General features: G+C 40.1%; 1 protein-coding gene across 7 annotated transcripts in view; it reads right to left on the bottom strand.

The window, feature by feature from the left end:
* card14 (caspase recruitment domain family member 14) overlaps positions 1-17,464 on the bottom strand; it is a 25,249-nt gene extending 7,785 nt beyond the window's left edge. Inside the window, exons 1-13 of one of the 7 annotated variants that reach the window (XM_062970805.1) lie at positions 17,025-17,464; positions 11,927-14,429; positions 10,664-10,895; positions 10,138-10,275; positions 9,205-9,530; positions 8,037-8,192; positions 6,887-7,006; positions 4,192-4,317; positions 3,417-3,560; positions 2,948-3,082; positions 2,559-2,686; positions 1,735-1,829; positions 1,213-1,258 (exon numbers count right to left, since the gene is read on the bottom strand). In XM_062970805.1, the coding sequence (XP_062826875.1) occupies positions 1,213-1,258; positions 1,735-1,829; positions 2,559-2,686; positions 2,948-3,082; positions 3,417-3,560; positions 4,192-4,317; positions 6,887-7,006; positions 8,037-8,192; positions 9,205-9,530; positions 10,138-10,275; positions 10,664-10,886 (1,637 nt within the window). In that variant the 5' untranslated portion in view covers positions 10,887-10,895; positions 11,927-14,429; positions 17,025-17,464. Of the gene's footprint in view, positions 1-1,212; positions 1,259-1,734; positions 1,830-2,558; positions 2,687-2,947; positions 3,083-3,416; positions 3,561-4,191; positions 4,318-6,886; positions 7,007-8,036; positions 8,193-9,204; positions 9,531-10,137; positions 10,276-10,663; positions 10,896-11,926; positions 16,307-17,024 lie in introns of those variants that run through there. The other 6 variants (XM_016991255.2, XR_010002968.1, XM_062970808.1 and 3 more) reach the window with 6 other exon arrangements.

Genomic DNA, 17,464 nt, shown 5'->3' with positions numbered 1-17,464 from the left:
ACATGATGCAGACAATACACTATAGATTCTCACAGATATATCTATATTTTAAAGTTCAATGAACAGTGCAACAGTTTGCAGTCATTGCTGGCATTGTGTGTCTTAAAGTTGAACTCAATTCATGGTGACCCATAAATACAGTTTTATTGCTAATATTTATTCTGAGGAAGGTTGCAATTTCCTCCTTCTGAGATAGTGTTACCTGTCCAGAGTCATCCAGTGGATTTCCAAGGCTGAGTGGGGACTTGAACCCTGAGTTTTAGTCCAACATTCAAACCACTATACCATGTGGGTTTTCTTATTCATTTGGAAAAAAAGAAGAAATGGAAGCAGAATCCATGAACTCAGGTGTGTCCTTTAAATTACTGAATTGCAGGCAACTGGTTCCTAATTACACCAACAAGTATAATTGCTTCCAAGAAATCTGATAATCCTTTGCTTGAACAACAGATTATTGACCTTTTGTTTAAGTGTTACCTTCCCACTTATGCCTTTTCTCCATTTTTGCCTGCATCCTATTGCCTATACACCTTTGCATTTCAATTAATTAATTGATTTAACAATCTCATTTCTCTCAGTATGCTATCTGAATCTTCTTTTGTAGATGGGATCCAGTTCATTACTTCCCTTGCCTTTGATCAATACTTGCCAGAGCTGACCATATTCTCCACCATTTCATAGATGGAAACTATAATGCATGTGGCTGAGCAACGTGGCGATATGATCAAAAGAGGGTGGCCAGGCAACGAAATCAAATTATTAATGAGAAAGAATACACAAAGTTATTACTTTAATCAGAGAAACACTAGAATTTATGTACAGAGTTTAGGAAAGCATGAAAAATCACAAATTGCAAATGAGCGTTCAGGAAAGCAACACTGTCCCTTCATATACCCCTTTTACTCTGCAGAGTTAATGGAAACTACTTTATCTCTTTGAGTTTCACATTCAACTCAGTTCACAGCAACTGAAGTAAGCTGAGGATGAAGCAGGAAAGTGGGAAAATTAAAAAAAACTGGGGCATTTTAAAAAGAGCTGAAAAAGTACGACAGCAGAGGATTAATCAGCACTGCCCCTGCTAAACTGGGATAGTTGGAGGGCATATTTTCTGAATGTGTCAAGCAGGATGTAGCTCCCCTGCCACTGATTTGAGCCCTGGGCCTGTGGGAATCTATGACCCAAAGTACTAGTGGCCTGGCACACATTAGTTACCTTTCTGAGATGCAAGGGTTCATCTGGAACCACAGAGAGGTGCCGTCTGTAATGAAAAAAATCTTTGAATAAGTGGAAACAAAGTGATCACTTTTTGGTCTTAATCCAAACAGAATCACACATTCATCAATTAAAAAGGGACTGAAGTTTTGCAGCAATGTTTAGATTGCTACACAGATGTTTGCAAAGTTTTCTCATTCTGCCTCCTTGCCTTGTTGGATACAGCCACCAAATATCTTTTTCCACTTTACATAGGAAAAGCTGCTGAAGAAAGGAATTTCTATTTCAGAAGCAAAACTGGAGGAATGGAAACAGGTTTCCCATCTCAGACTTCAGTTAATGGAAAGAAAGAGGACTTGCAGGTATCTTCCTCCACTTCCAATCTCTAAATAGTATCCAGTGTTTATTTTTCAGTATAGTTCTTCAGAATGATCCAACTTTCCTGTTGAACAGATATGTTCTTCCCTTACCCATGAGGCACAAAACATAGTAGAAGTTGCGGGTTTTCTTGGGAAATCTTACCTTCTTTTCCCAGCATCTCAAACTCAATAGAGGAATCCTCCACTTTCTTCCCAGAGGCAAGAGAAAAATCCTCCTCCAGATACTCCTGAGAACTGCTGGACAGGAAGACAGAGGAGGTGAGAACAATGGAAGACAAACAGCTAAGTTAAATCCCTGCAGGGTGTCAAATTAAAGAAATTTCTTCAATCAGGAGATTTCTTCAGTCAGGAGATTCTTGTTAATGCCTCCAGTATTAACATATATTTAAGACACATAAATATGTGTTATTTTTTACAAGTGAAGTCTGGTTTGGAGCAGCGCCTTTTATGTTATCTGGTGTGATGTACTTTTTCCCAGTGTGCCAGGGAGCAGCATTAAAATGGCACGCCTCGGTTAACAAAACCTCCAATAAAGAAGCCTCTTTTTACACTCAGTTGATGCTTGCCCAGCCTCTTCCTTTTTCATCATCTGTTGCCTAACTGGACAATTTTAGCATTATCAGCATACAGAGGATGGTGAAGAAGGGCTGGAGAAGCAGAGATTTTCTGAGTCTGGTGTAGCAACATGTCTTCTGTAAACAATGCAATGAAGCTCAAGGTGTGAAAAGGCAGGGTTTTATTCAAGCCAATCTTCCTGTAGTTGGGTGTGCCTGCCTACAATACACAAGGTAAACAGCAGTTCCCCAAAGAGTCCCTTACCGAGCATGCAAGAATGCAAAATGAGAAGAACCCTGGAGCACCAACCCCCAGACTCGGACACAACTGGACTTAATATCAGGGGAAAATATTTACCGTTACCTTACAAAGGTTTTCGTAAACCCTAAATCCCTGATATATTCTACCCACCTTATGGAAAAAGAGTCATCTTCCAAGGTTCTCCTTTGGAGGGAATATTTGCAAGGTGGGACTGGGCTGCATGACCGAAAGCTCTCAACTTGCTCTTGGCTGGAGATATGGCTTAAATTGGACCAAGACTGAGAAACAAGAGAAGTCTGTTTAATCAGAAGGATACTCCAACATGGTGAAGACAAATATCACAGTTTAGAGTTATAAACAAGGTACTTGTTCCCTGGTTTCCCTTGCTCCAAAAGGAGGACCTAGGAAGAAGACAGGCCTCTAAGCTCTCACAGGAAGTGGAAGGGACAAGTGAGATGAACTTCTCTGCAGTGTCACTCAGCTCATTTTTCAGCTGTAGAAAATATTAAGGGTTGTAGAGAGGGCTCTGATCCATATACCTCAGACATGCTTGATAGCCCATCCTGCTTGTCTTCCTCCTGAGGAAAAATGGCATGCATGCGTACCAAACGCTGTTTTATCTTCGAACAAGGCATCCTGGTCTCAGAGCTGGAGGGTCCATTCCACTGAACCTGCTGATCCAGAGAGAGAAGCTGGAGGAGAGCGGTAGGACAGTGGATGCTTGCAAAAAAGTATAATGGGAAACAACTCTATGGAGCTTATCACACGAGGCAGGCAAATCATAATTACAACAGGATAACAGCGGGAAGTGATGGCTTTCCAAATACTTGTTGATGGTCTATATTTTATGCTATTAAAAGTCTTAATGAGTATTCTATTCTTTTTTTAAGCCCATCATTCAGTTCAATGTACAGGCCAAAAACACATTGGGCTTTTTGCAGAATAGAATAAGGATCTGGAGATTCAGTAGTGTTCATCCATAGAGACTTGATCTCAACTAAATCTCACCATCAGTGCTGAGCCACTTGGGCCCACCTGCTTCCGGAGCTCACAGATCTCATCGGTGAGCTCAAACACTCTGCGGCGGAGTGAATCTTTCTCTAGGAGGCTTTGGGAAATTTCCATCTGAGCTGTGTCCCGGGCACTGTAAGCCTAGGGCAAAAGGACAGAGATATGCTATCAGAAACATGGGCTTTAAAATGAAAATAAACCAATAGAAACTATTCTGCAGCAACAACGCTTCAAGGACCAGTACTAAAAGGACAGAGAGATCTAATATTTCACAGCAATTGAAAGGCTCTAGAGAGTAATTTCCCACAAAGTCCAGAGCATTATTGCAAAGTAGAGGAATGTTCAGCAGAAAATATTGCAGCCACCACAATCCTGCAGAAAGGCTTGAGGGAGCTGTCTTGACACCTGCCCAACAAAGTATAAAACTAAATTTAAAAAACCAGTTGGGTTAACTTCTGCTAATTGCCTTTGAATAGTACTGATAATTTCAGCTATCAAAATAAATACGGTAGCCGATCGGATTGGAAATCTTGTCGCAACTGCTGGTTACATTTTAAATCTCAAGATCCTAGGTGTCCTGAATTTACAATAAACAAGTGCTGATTCCTACTATTTAATATTATGTGATAATCAGGGATTGCCATGGGATTTCTGAAACTACTGCAATGCTCTGAAGTTTTAGAGCCATCTTCTTCCTTATTTTGACAGCCTTCCTGTCCCCAGACTAATCAGCTTCCTCTCCTTGTTGGTCAGAGATCCCGCCCAGAGATACCTGATCTCTCTCTTTCTGCAGGTCAGCCACTTGTGCCTGGAGGGCACTGATTTTCTCCTTGTAGATCTCACAGTCCACCTTCATCCTCTGGCATTCTATCAAAGTGTGTTCTTTTTCTTCCCAGCACTGTTTAGAGATGCATAAACAGCAAGATGATTTCCTCTAATATTTAATCACATATTTATCCTTAATGTTGAAAGCTTATATCAGATACATTAGGTTAGCAATCTTCACAATCTCTATATGTAATGTAACGTAATGTGCGTTTTTCCCATGGAAAAAACCACTGAACCAAATCACACCAAATTTGGCCACAAAAGACATAGTCATCCAATCTATGTCTTTCAATAAAAAAACCTAGAAAAATAAAGTCCAAATTACAGAGGATGAGGAAGAGCCGTTCTCCCCCGGCTGCCAGTCAGAAAGGTAGACCCGGCTGCCTTTAGGGCCTGCTCCCTTTGTATCCTAGCAACCCCCTCAGCCAAAATGGTGCCCAGGGGACAGGCAGAGTTCACTCAGGTCTCATCCACACTGCCTATAAAATACAGATTATCTTATTTGAACTGGATTATATGGCAGTGTAGATTCAAGGCCCTTCCACACAGCTATATAACCCAGAATGCCACGGCACATAATCCACAGTATCTGCTTTGAACTGGATTATCTTGAGTCCACATTGCCATATAATCTAGTTCAGTGTGGATTCTAGGCAGATAACATAATATTATAAATATAATATATAATAATTACTGTGGTATAATAATACAGAACAATATAATCTCTAAAATCAGGATAGTAAATAAAGAGCAACACTCTGAAAAGAGAGAAATTGGAAATTCCAGAAAGGAAACAATCGGGGCCAGCTAACACTTCCCCCCAAAAAAAGATTCTCCCAGGGAGGAAGCAGCCAGGCTTTGAAGCTGCAAGGCCATTAAATGCTAATCAAGGTGACTAATTGCAGCATTCATAGTTGCTGCACAGAGACTATTCATTGCTATTCAACCTGGCCAAACATGGATTCCACAAGGTAGGAAGCGGCCAGGCTTGCAAGCAGCAAGGCTATTCAGTGCTATTCAACTTGGCCAACCAAGATTCCCCCTAGGTAGAAAACCCCCAGGCTTTGAAGCCACGAGGCTACTCCATCCCATTAAACCTGGCCTGGCAAGGATGCCCTATGTAGAAAGTGGCCAGGCTTTTAAGCTGCAAGACTATTCAGTGCAATTCAAGCTGGCCAAAGAAGGATTCCCCTACAAAGGAAGTAGTCAGGCTTCAAATCAGCTCTTTGATTGAAGGTGCTATGGTACTCTAGCTCGCCAAACAAGGATTCCCCTAAGTATAACACAGCCAGGCATTGAAGTTGCAAGGCTATTCAGTGCAATTCAACCAGACCAACAAAGGATTAACCTTGGTAGAAGATGGCCAGGCTTTGAAGCAGTGATACTACTCTGTACTATTGTAGCTGACCAACCAAAGATTCCCCTAGCTAGCAAGCAGACAGGCTTTGAAGTAGTGAGGCTATTCATTGCAATTCTAGCAGCCCAAAGAACTACTTCCCTTGAATGCATGTACCCTTGAATGCCCAAAAACCACTTCCCTTGAATGCATGTACCCTTGAATGCCTTCCAAGCAGCAAGCCTATTCCTTTGTATTCCAACTCACGAAACAAAGATTCCCATAAGAAGGAAACAGGCAAGCTTTGAGGCTGCAAGGCTATTCACTGCTATTCCACCTGGCCAACAAAGCATTCCCGTAAGCCACAGCAATGCGTGGCCGGGCACAGATAGTAGTAGTATAAAATGGGATTTTAGGTACATGTGACAGTAGGGCCAGCCAAGGATATTTCACTGCTGGAGCAAGATGACACTCTCTGGGCCATTCTGCCTTGCCAGACACTTGAATCGTACATTAGCACGGGTGATGGGACAAATACCTCTGTTTTTCTGAACATAGCAGTCAATCTTATCTTGGAAGACACAGCAACCTTTCAGGGTATGAAGATACCTAAGTTAACAGCTTCACTTTATCTAATAGTAGGGCTCGTGTTGTATTCCAGATTGATTTCACAGAAAAAACTAATGTGTCATTTTGACAAACTCACTCAATAAGTTAATTGTTGATATTAGCTTTGCAGTATTCTGATGTATATCTCAGGCCCTCAACTGGTGTGCTGCATGCAAGAACTAAGAGCCAAGAACTATGGAACATCAATCTTGCATTAGGTGTGTCAAATATGCTGGAGTAGCTACCTGCCCCCCGCCCGCCCGCCCCCCGCCATCCCACTGCTCTGAAGGCACTGAGGCATTGGTCTTCATTATTTTTTTCTGATTGCAAAAGAATTTGCTGAAATCAGAGTGGCAAAAACATTGTCTTCTGTTGGGATGTGACTGCTAGAAGACTAGACAATTTGAAGCTGTCTCTTGGTCTGCAACTGTGTGAGTAAATTCCTGACTAAATTCAGTAGGAAGAAAAGGACATTTTGTTAGTGCATTAACTTAACCTACTAAGCATCTTCTATTTGGGTGCACTGAAATTCACATCACCAACATAGCTAAAGATCAGTATTGTGAGAGCTAAAGTCTAAAATATCTGGAGGGCTGCAGTTGCCCCATCTGCAACCTAAATACTGGAAAAGAGGCCTTCTCCCTTACATCTTGAGCAAAGACAACCATGATTTGGTCTAGCATGACACTCTCACCTTCTTGCGCTGATTCTCAGCCAGGGCTGCCTGCTCCCTTAGAGAATGGATACGGTTCAGTAGTTCTTGTTTGCCTTCTAGAGCATCATCCAGGTTCTGCTCTAAAATGTCTTTCTGCACCTAAACAAAGGAGACATGCTGATTTGACAAGCTGCTTTCTATCCCAAACACATCATTCCTGTCTAGGAAGGAATGGGCAGTTATGGAAGATGTAGATATGCCAGACGAATGAAGATCAGCCTCCTCCATTAGCTACAAACATTAAAAAGTTGATGGAATTGTATAATGCAAATCTACCTTTAATTTTGCTGAAATGGGCCACAATCATCTTTCACAATAGTAAATTATGAGAATGCCTCTGGTTTACGTTTGCAAAAAGCTATCCCTATATGAGCAAATCTAGGATCTATTTCTACCTCAGATCTATATTGCAGAAATAGGCAACTGCAGCAGGTGTAGGGGTCTATAGAAAGCCACAATCCCACCCCTCCTTTTAAATTCTTTATTTTAAAAAAATCATATCTAGAAGTCAGCTAGGTCCTCTCTTCTTTCTGCAACAGAGCTACAGAGTTTAGAGGCCTGGCTGTTGTCTGGAAATCCTAGGCCCTAGCAATCCAAACAGGTGTCCTTAGCACTATAAACTCTTCATATACCATTAATCCTAGTAAAAAGCTTGTGGTCAGCCCAAGTTTCACCAAGTAAAAAACCAAGTTCATCACATTGCATCAGAGGCAAAAGACTTTCCAGGATTCCAGAGAGAAGACTGCATTCAGCAAAATCTTCATTTGTAATGTATTGTTTTAAGTTATCATAGTCCCGAGTGGAGTTAGCCCTTTGTTCTTCCTGTTTTCAGTAAACACGTTTTGGTTAACTTTCACCTTGCCTAAACTACCTCTGTATATTAAGGGTCTTGATCTTAACAAAAAGTATAAAGATAGCCTCCGAGTAAAGCCAGACACCATAGTTCTCCCAAAGGCTCGAGCATGCCATCACATGTGAGGTTGGTAAGAAATATCAGTTAAAGATCCATAATCCCCTTTCATGAACTATAGTTCTTATAATTACCTGAAGCACTTCCATAAATATGAAATCAATTTTGAATTGCAGAAAGACTCTGTGCTTAGACTTAAGTTTGGAATATTTTTTTTACCACACTGAAGGTCTCCAGCTCCACAAGAGACTTGAGATGGGAATTTTCTTCTTTCAGCATCAGAAGCTCATCTTCTAAGGCAGTCTTTGGGGGTCTCTCCCTTTCAGAGTAGGATGACACCTGGGCTCGCTGCAGTTCCTGCTTCATTAGGTAAAGCTGAAATTCACAGAAGCAGGTAAAGGGGAAATGAATTAGCGGTAGAGATTAGCGACACTGCAGAACATTGGAAAAACAGTTTGTCACACTCACTATGGCACTGGGAACTTTCTCAATCAGAGTGGGCAACTGTCCACCTTCAGAATATACCACTATGTTCCCTACATCTCACCTGGCCAACATAGCCAGTGTCAAAGACTTATAAATTCAGAGATATTATCAAACATTATTAAACTCCTTTTTAGGTTCTGACTGAAACAGAAGCTGAGCCAAAACAGCCAGAAACAAGACAGTGGCATTGGTATATTCAGGAAAGCACTGAGACATACAGAAGCAAATAAAGAAGACTAAACAACTTAATAGTCATGGAATGTTGCATATAGTCAGCTGAAAAATATAAAGGGAAAAGTGTGAAAGTTGTGTGTATAGGCAGGGGGTATGCTTTCCTTGACCATTTACAAATCCTGGAGGAGATCATAGCTGACTAACAGAACTATGAACAGGAGCTCTCCTGCTAAGATATGAGGATGCACTCTAACATTTCACTATAAATCAACATGTAAGCACTAACTGTGAATTATCTATATTTCAAATCATTGAATGTTTTTAAGACCAAGCCAGGGAGTGTTGTTGGTTCCAATAGTCTTCTATTTTAGTGTTTATATGCTTTTGTTTTTATTCTGCACATTGTCCGATTTTTTTACTGTTAGCCGCTTTAAGCCTCCTCTGAAGAAAAACATTTGCTGTGTTTTCATCGAGTGGGATGATGATGATGGTAATATTAATAACAATAACAATTATGATAATAATAATAATTCTGCAACAGTAGTGACAAAGCCAACAACAGCACAGGAAGAAAGAGAAGAAAATGGACTATTTTCCAGGCCCACTCAAACTTCGGGCATGTAAAGTTACTAAGAGTAACTATGGAATTTCAACAAAAAATATCAGTGCTGATGGCAGATGGTAACTGCCACCACAAGACTAGTTTATCTTCATTCACCTATCATACCTCTTCCTGCAGGCTTTGGCATCGAGTGATGGCCAGGTCCTTCTCTTGCAGGGCACTGCTATAGCGTAAAGAGAGGCCATAAAGTTCATCCTTCAGCTTGAGGGCCTCATGGAAGTGTGCACTGAGCTCCCTCTTCATGCGGTTACACTCAGCCTCAATGCCCTGCAGGCTCTCTGCTCGGGCTTCCAGCTGAGAGGTGCTCTCCTTCAGTTTGCGACAATGGTGGAGCAAGGACACTTTCTGCCGCTTCTCCTGGCTCAGCTCCTCCTGGAGGCTGCTCACTGCTTTGGCCAAGCATTCTGTTAGCTGGGAGCTCTCTATCAGGTCTGGAAAAAGGGGAACAACATTTAGACCTTTGTCCATCTCCAGAACCTAACTCCTCTATCTCAGCTAGAAGAATTCTAGCAACACTAAAAGGTAACAAATGGACAGTTATTTATTATTACAGTAGAGTCTCACTTATCCAAGCTAAACAGGCCGGCAGAAGCTTGGATAAGCGACTATCTTGGATAATAGGGAGCGATTAAGGAAAAGCCTATTAAACATCAAATTAGGTTATGATTTTACAAATTAAGCACCTAAACATCATGTTATACAACACATTTGACAGAAAAAGTAGTTCAATACGCAGTAATGTTATGTTGTAATTACTGTATTTACGAATTTAGCACCAAAATATCATGATATATTGAAAACATCGACTACAAAAATGGCTTGGATTATCCAGAAGTTTGGATAAGCGAGGCTTGGATAAGTGAGACTCTACTGTATTTGCAGTCAGAAAGGTATTTGGGGGGAGGTAGTTAGGAACTTGCCAATGTACAGAAAAAACTTACAACTTTGGGGTGGAAGATGTTCTATGCACTAGCCAATTCTATCCAGAAGGAAGCATTAAATAGGGATGGGTTCAGTCCAGGGGGTGGAAATGCTCACCACTGAAATGGTTGTGATCAATGGAAGGCTCCAAGCCAGTGATGAGGACAAAAATATCAGGGTTGTGGAGTTTCAGGCTTTCCAGGAAAGCAAGGGCTCCATTTTTTCCACGGGATTTCAAGAGATCCAGCATGTGACCTGGAAAGGATCAGAGTAAAAAAATAATTTAAGAGGACTAAGGAGCCCCACATTAGAGAAGGTTAATTCTTCTCAGAGAGAAGCATACTTTATATTTCTTACAAGGGAAACAATGCAAATTTAAATGTCTCAGTCAGTGGCTAGCTTTCCTTTCCCACGTTACTCCTTTGTTACTAGCAGAGCCCATCCTGTGACTGAAAGTTCAACTGACCCCAGTAGAAAGTTAGTATGCTGTACTATCTGCCTATGATTGAGGATCTCTGTGAACTTAATGACACAAATGGGTTTATGGGACTTTCCCTTCCCAATTAATCCTAAAAAAGAAGAGCAATGAGGAAATACTTATTTATCCCAGAAGTGGATAGTTTGCCACATCCAGGTTGCTCACCCACTCTCATGGCACTGTTTGTGAACTGAGGGTTGTGGAGCACCTCCTCCTCATCCAGTTGGCCAAAAACCTTGGCTTGGCGCAAGTATGGGGTAAGCCGGCTTGGGGACACAATGCGCACAATTCTGTAGCGATGGCTGTCCACCATCTCCCACAGACGCTCCTCATCCATGTCACGTAGCTCTTGGTCTACCAGCTCTTGGTCTGCTCCTGCCTCTGCCATCGTGGGAACCTGAAAGGACAAGAAACATTTGTACTTTTTGGAAGGACGGAAATCAAAAGTGTTCTAAGGCAACTTTTCCTGCACTAACTGTGTCCAAGAGTTTTGGTTTACAAATTCCAGCCAGTCCAGCTAATTTTATTTATTGGATTTATATTCCACCTTTCTCCCAGACTAGAAAGCTGCCTTCGTCCAGCCAACGACATGAAAAGAAGGAAGATGTAGGACAAAACGGAGAGCACCAGGCTAGGGACTTGAATCAGTGGTTTGAGTGTTGTATTATGACTGTGGAAAGGGTTAAATCTCCTTTCAGCTGTGGAAACCCACTGGGTGACCTTGAGTAAGTCATACACTCTCAGCCGTAGAAAATACCCTGATAATTTTGCCATAAGTCAGAAACAACTTGAAGGCACACAACAAGTTAAGATTAGCTCCTCTTGTGTATAGCATTTCATTAACTACAGTTTTTGTTTCAAACTGACACATAGGCAGATTCCAGCATTGCACAGAAAAAATGATTTTTGGAATTATTAAGTGACAATCCTCTACAATCTAATACAAAATTCCATTGATTCCTGTTGCTACAAATTAGCCCAAAACCACTGTGTGTATTCAGAGTTGTGTCCAGTTTGCTATTCTACATAATCACAGCAAACCCTCAAAGTCTGATAATGCATACAGAATACAGCACTCGAGTAATTGCTCTTTTTCTTTCTTTTTAAAATAATACTAGAGAATCTGAAAAGTGAGTGATGCTCTTTTTCCATAAATAAATGGGTCTGAAAGATTATACAAAGACTGTAAGCAAGATTTTTTAAAAAGCTGAAATGATTTCAAAGTCTTCTTATAGATTTTTAAAGGTCATAATATAGGTCTGTAGAGTAACGAACAAAATATTCAGACAGTTGGGGTATTATAGAATGATGAGATTGCAGTTATAATCACAGAAATTTCCACTGGAAAAAATGTAAGGAAATACTGTGGGAGCTGGCCCTGACAGAAAAACCAGGCAGCAATCGAACATAGAAAACGAATACAGGTACCTTAGATCACTAGGAGCAGATATTGTATTCACCCTTTGACAATGCAGAGAAATCTGTGGAGAGAACTGATAGAATAAATATAAAGAAAAGCAAATGCACATGCATTACCTATAGCAAAAATATTACTATGACACACCTAAGACTGAAACAAGTCAATATGCCTGTTGGGCTTTCGAAATTATCCCTCTTATGCATGATGAATAAAAATCTTATCTTAAAAAGCATATCTTAAAAATCTATCTTAAAAATATCTTACAAAGAGACACAGTTGAGCAAGTGATTAAGGAGCCAGTAGGTCTGGGAGTTGAATTAAAGTTTCCAATGGGAAAACGATTTAGTGCCCTGCAATGTCTTGTTCTTCCCCATGAAGTACAGAAATATGTAGAATACACTGTTCTGGACGGTCTAATGGTCTTTCCCCCAGAGTATACTCACTGTATCAATGGAACCTACACCTATCAAACTGCCATTAATTTAATGGGTCTATCCTAACTGGGACAAATATTTTGATTTGGGCCTATATATTTAACCTTTTCTTAGAGGTTCTCTCCCTAGAGGGGCTTGACTTTGGCTTCCCCACCCTTTGAATTTCTATGGCTGAGAACTGTTTTCAAACCTGGTCTCCCAATGTATTAGTCTAACACTCAAACAAATGTGCCATGCTGACTTGGTCTATACCATACCCTCCAACTATTATGTTTTGCCATGGATAATGTCAACCCTCTTTCCATCCCAGTTTTCTTTTAAAATGTCCCAGTTTTTTTTCTCCTCCACCCACTTCCTCCTTTTGTATTCAGATTTCTTCATATGTTGCAAGTCCAGTTCAAATTTCAAAAGTAGTTTGCATTCAGGTTAGCTCATCAGAGAAGCGGGGGAGAGAAGTGGTGGAACCTGGTCCTTCCAAGAAAGCTCAGGCAAAATAGACACAGCCTCTCATAGCATGTCCTTTCTGTCTAATAACTTTTGCCATCTTGTTGCTTGACTACAAGTGACTCTGTTTTCATCTGTCAAAGGGTGAGGGATATCCCATGCTGGTTAGAAACACTTGGAGTTGTAGGTCAATAGCAAATATCATTCTACAAAATTTCCACCCAGATTAAGATTTTGAAAGGAGGCCATTCTTCAAATCTATAACTGTCATTGGAAAAACCCAATATGAATTCATAAAGGAAAGTTCTTTCAGGTCCAAAATCTAGAAACTCCCACAAAGAGGGACATCAGCACTCACCTTGCTTTCATTTTTGATCATATATAAGTTCCTTTTTTGGATGGACATTTCAAATTTCTACATTTTAAATTTAAATTTTCAATTTTTACAAAATGTAATGGTGGGTTTTTTTCATAAGCTTGCTGGTTGAAATTTAACATGCCTCTTAATTTTTAATTGTCTGATTTTTATATTTACCTATTCCTTTGAAATGTGTTATAAACCAGCTGGAGATTATTTGTGTCCAAAGGGCAGTTGATAATTTTAAAAATAAAACAAAACAAATGAATAAAATGTAATTGTTTTAGTGTTGAACTATGATATCAGGGTTTGAATCCAACTCAACCATGGAAACTCACTAGGTGATCATGAGCAAATCACACTCTCTCAGCCTCAGAAGAGGACAATGACAACTGTCTTCTGAATAAATCTTGCCAAGAAAATGCCACAAGTGTCACTGTAAATCAGAAATTGCAGGCCTGCCTGCACCACAAGCAACAAAACAGTGTGGTCCTTTTATGGGCCACAGTGCGATGCTAAGCATACCTCATATGTCAAGGCATTGAAGGAGGAAAACAAGGAATCCCCATGGAAGAGATAAAGACAAAATATTCTCCTACTATAAAAAAAATCAAGGACTTTCTTCTACCTTCATAGTCCAAGGACGCAGGAGTGGAAGAGAACAATATTGTAACTACAGTATTTGCAAAAATTTAAGGAGTTCACAGTAAAGTACAACTGGGTGAAGAATCATGTCAACTTTATGTCAGCCTCCTTGAGTTCCCTCCGGAGTTGAGAAAGGCAGGGTAAAAATGAAGTAAATAAATAAATAAAATAAGTTTATATTGTATACCAAGAAATGTTTATCCAACCTGGGAAAATTATAATTTTGAGGGAGAAAGGTTGAGAAGAATCTGAGGTCCTGGACCATCAAATTTGGGTTCAGGTGAGGTTTACATCTCCCTACGACTAGGCCGGTAGGCTGAGATTAAATGATCTGGCAAAACTGTATCACCAAGACCTCTGTATCATAGACCATTCATGGGAATTGACATTAAGAAGGGTACTAAAAGATCAGGTACTAAGAAATATTAAAGAAACAATTATCATGAAGCATTCCCTGGAATAATAAAAAGTGACTAAAATATATTCTATGTATACCTGCTTTTGGAGTAAGCTACATTGAACACATGGAAGGTTTCTCTAAGCAGATATTGCACTTTTAGGAGTCTTCATATCTAAGGATGTTTCAGTGATAATGGATGAGAAAAGTAATGTGTATTTTCTCTAACGTATCTGTAAATACACAAAAATCAATAACAATTAGTCTGTCAATGTTGAGGTCCCTCCCCCTCCACTGAAAAAACAATTCAGGGGTGCCTGGACACAGACAAAATCTACCACATTTTAAGTTGAATCAAATCAAATTAAATCTATTCTATTAGCACTTTGCAAATAGCAATAAATGATGCCAATACTTTTGCACAGGAGAGTAAACCTCCCGTTGTATTAATGGTTCATTTAGTAATTAGGTAGAGATAGATGATAGATAGGTAGGTAGGTAGGTAGATACACACATATCCAAAAAAAGAAAAAGCAAGAACTAAATATGTGATCTTCTTCATGCAAAACTGTGCGCCTCCACTGAGCTATGTCCATTGCCCTAAGAGGTTAATTGATAGAGCACAGAGGCAGGCAGGTACATAAAATTCAGAAGAAGAGGAAGAAGAAGAATACATTTTATGTATTACTCGTTTCTCCTGATGACTCGAGGTAGAGTACAACAAATTCAAAAACAAATGAACATAAAAATACAATAAATTACATAGGTAAACACACACACACACATATGCAAGCTTATATTAAACACAGATACAGAATTGACATATAGTGGTAATAGAATGCAAATCAAAACTCATGAATGAAAGGTGACTGGGTAGGCCTCCAGGAAGAGATGAGTCTTCAATTGCATTTTACATTCTGACATCTCTTTTAGCTGTCGGATCTCTTCTAGCAGGCCATTCCACTGTCATGCAGTGGCCAATAAAAAGGGTCCTCTGGGTGACAGTAACCAGTCAGGTTCCGGCTGGTTGGAATAAGTGTCTGACAGATGACCTCAGTGTCCTAAAGGGCGATTGTGCAGGACAATAGGGGAATACGTTCAAACACACATCTGGTATTCCTGGAGATTTGGTTCCAAAGCCCTCTATGGATACCAAAAGTGGCAGATACTCAAGTGCCATTATGTACAATGTAGTAATATGGTGTCCTGTATATGAAATGTCAAAATCTAGATTCGCCTTTTGGATTTAAAAAATATATATCTTCAAGCTGTGGGTGGTTGGATCTGTGGATACTGAATCCATGGCTATAGAGAACTAACTGCAATTTAGCGTAAGGAAATGGCAAAGCACTTATGAGTCTTCCTTGCCAACGAAAACCCTATGAAATTCATGAGATCACCATAAATTGATTGGCAACTTGAAAGCTCACACATCCAGATACGTGTGCCTGCCTTCATTTTATTCTAAAATAAATGTATAATTGGGGCTGTTGAGTTTCTCCGTAACATGTAGCCTGGTCACAGTTACATATACTGTCAAATCACTGCAGATAGGAATGTGATAGAAAATAAGAAGACACTTGGACACTTTCCAAGACCGGACAGAAATGCAAATTAAATGTGATGAAAGAGATGTGAACTAAAACTAGGATGTTCCAGTTCAGGGGAAAGAAGAAAAAAGGTAATAACAATTGGGGATTCTAGCCATAGCACAAGAGAGCAGAAATTGCAGAAGTACAGTAGAGTCTCACTTATCCAACATAAACGGGCCGGCAGAACGTTGGATAAGCGAATATGTTGGATAATAAGGAGGCATTAAGAAAAAGCCTATTAAACATCAAATTAGGTTATGATTTTACAAATTAAGCGCCAAAACATCATGTTATACAACAAATTTGACAGAAAAAGTAGTTCAATGCGCAGTAATGCTATGTAGTAATTACTGTATTTACGAATTTAGCACCAAAATATCACAATGTATTGAAAACATTGACTACAAAAATGCGTTGGATAATCCAGAATGTTGGATAAGCGAGTGTTGGATAAGTGAGACTCTACTGTAGCTTTTCCCTTTTATGGCAACCCATGTCTGTTGCCCAACATGGTTGCCTCCCTCTGCCTAATGGCATGGACAGTCCTGCTCTTTCACTGCTGTACTCACTACTGTGAGTAGTGAAGATGGGAAATTGGTCAGGTAAAAGCAATGGTAAAATCCAGGAGTCATATCTGACATTTAGTCTAGGATATGATTTGTATGTTTTTCAGTATGTTGTTAGCAAACTACTGTGGTCTGGATCTTGTATTAGGATTCTGGGAGACCTGGGTTCAAATCCCTGTTCAGTCATGGAAGCCTACTGGGTGACCTTGAATAAGTCACACCCTCTTAGCTTCAGAGAAAGGGAATAGCAAAACCCCAAGAAAACCCCATGGTTGGTATGCCTTAGGGTTGCCATAAATCAGAAATGATCTGAAGGCTCACAACAATGATCTCCGAAATCCCAGTATCCCTACCCAAAATAGCCAATGGTGAAAAATCCTGAGAACTGCAGACTAATATCTGTAAACTCACATGATTCTCACTCTTTATTTAATCTCTGGGTCTTTTCTGCCAATTTGCCATGGACTCTGTGCTCGAAGACCAGACGGATTGCTTCAAGATACTGAACAACTCATTTTCCCTTCACTTCCTTTGCCCAAGGCATACTAGAAATATTGTAAGGCTCAGAAATACATCAACTGTAGTACTGAATAACAGCCTTTCTTTCCTTCATGCCAACACATTTGAAGGAAAAGTTGAAAGCAAAAGCAGAAATCCTGTTTGGTCTTACCTGATCCCGCAGAACAACAATGATGAATGTTGTTATGAGCAGCTAGCTGCATGTCTAGGAGGGAGAGAGAGAAAGAATGATTTTTAAGATCAGCAGGCAAACAGGTTTTTCAGGCAAGCCAGCGCTACCTGCCATGGAGATTTGAAGTTTCCCACAGCAGTTCCTCGTGGGCATAGTGCCAGGCTAAAAGACACATTAAACCACTGGAGGTGCAGGGCAAGGTTGCAGCACAGTCAGGCTTCAGCACCCAGAGAATTTACTTCCGCTCACCTTTAGCTACAGAGAAGAGATATGCATCTGGATTAGAGGGTGGAAATGCAAAACACCCAAATCTAAAACAATGTCATTTCTTTGATCCAGATCTTGGAAACTTAACTTTTTTGGACTAAATCTCCTAAAATGGCCATAGGGAATTCTATGAGTTTCAGGGTTTTTTTTTA

This window comes from Anolis carolinensis, chromosome 2, assembly GCF_035594765.1.
Source record: "Anolis carolinensis isolate JA03-04 chromosome 2, rAnoCar3.1.pri, whole genome shotgun sequence".
NCBI classification, from domain to species: domain Eukaryota; kingdom Metazoa; phylum Chordata; class Lepidosauria; order Squamata; family Dactyloidae; genus Anolis; species Anolis carolinensis.
Note: the sequence above shows the minus strand (reverse complement) of the source record. Positions and strands in the feature narration are given on the sequence as shown.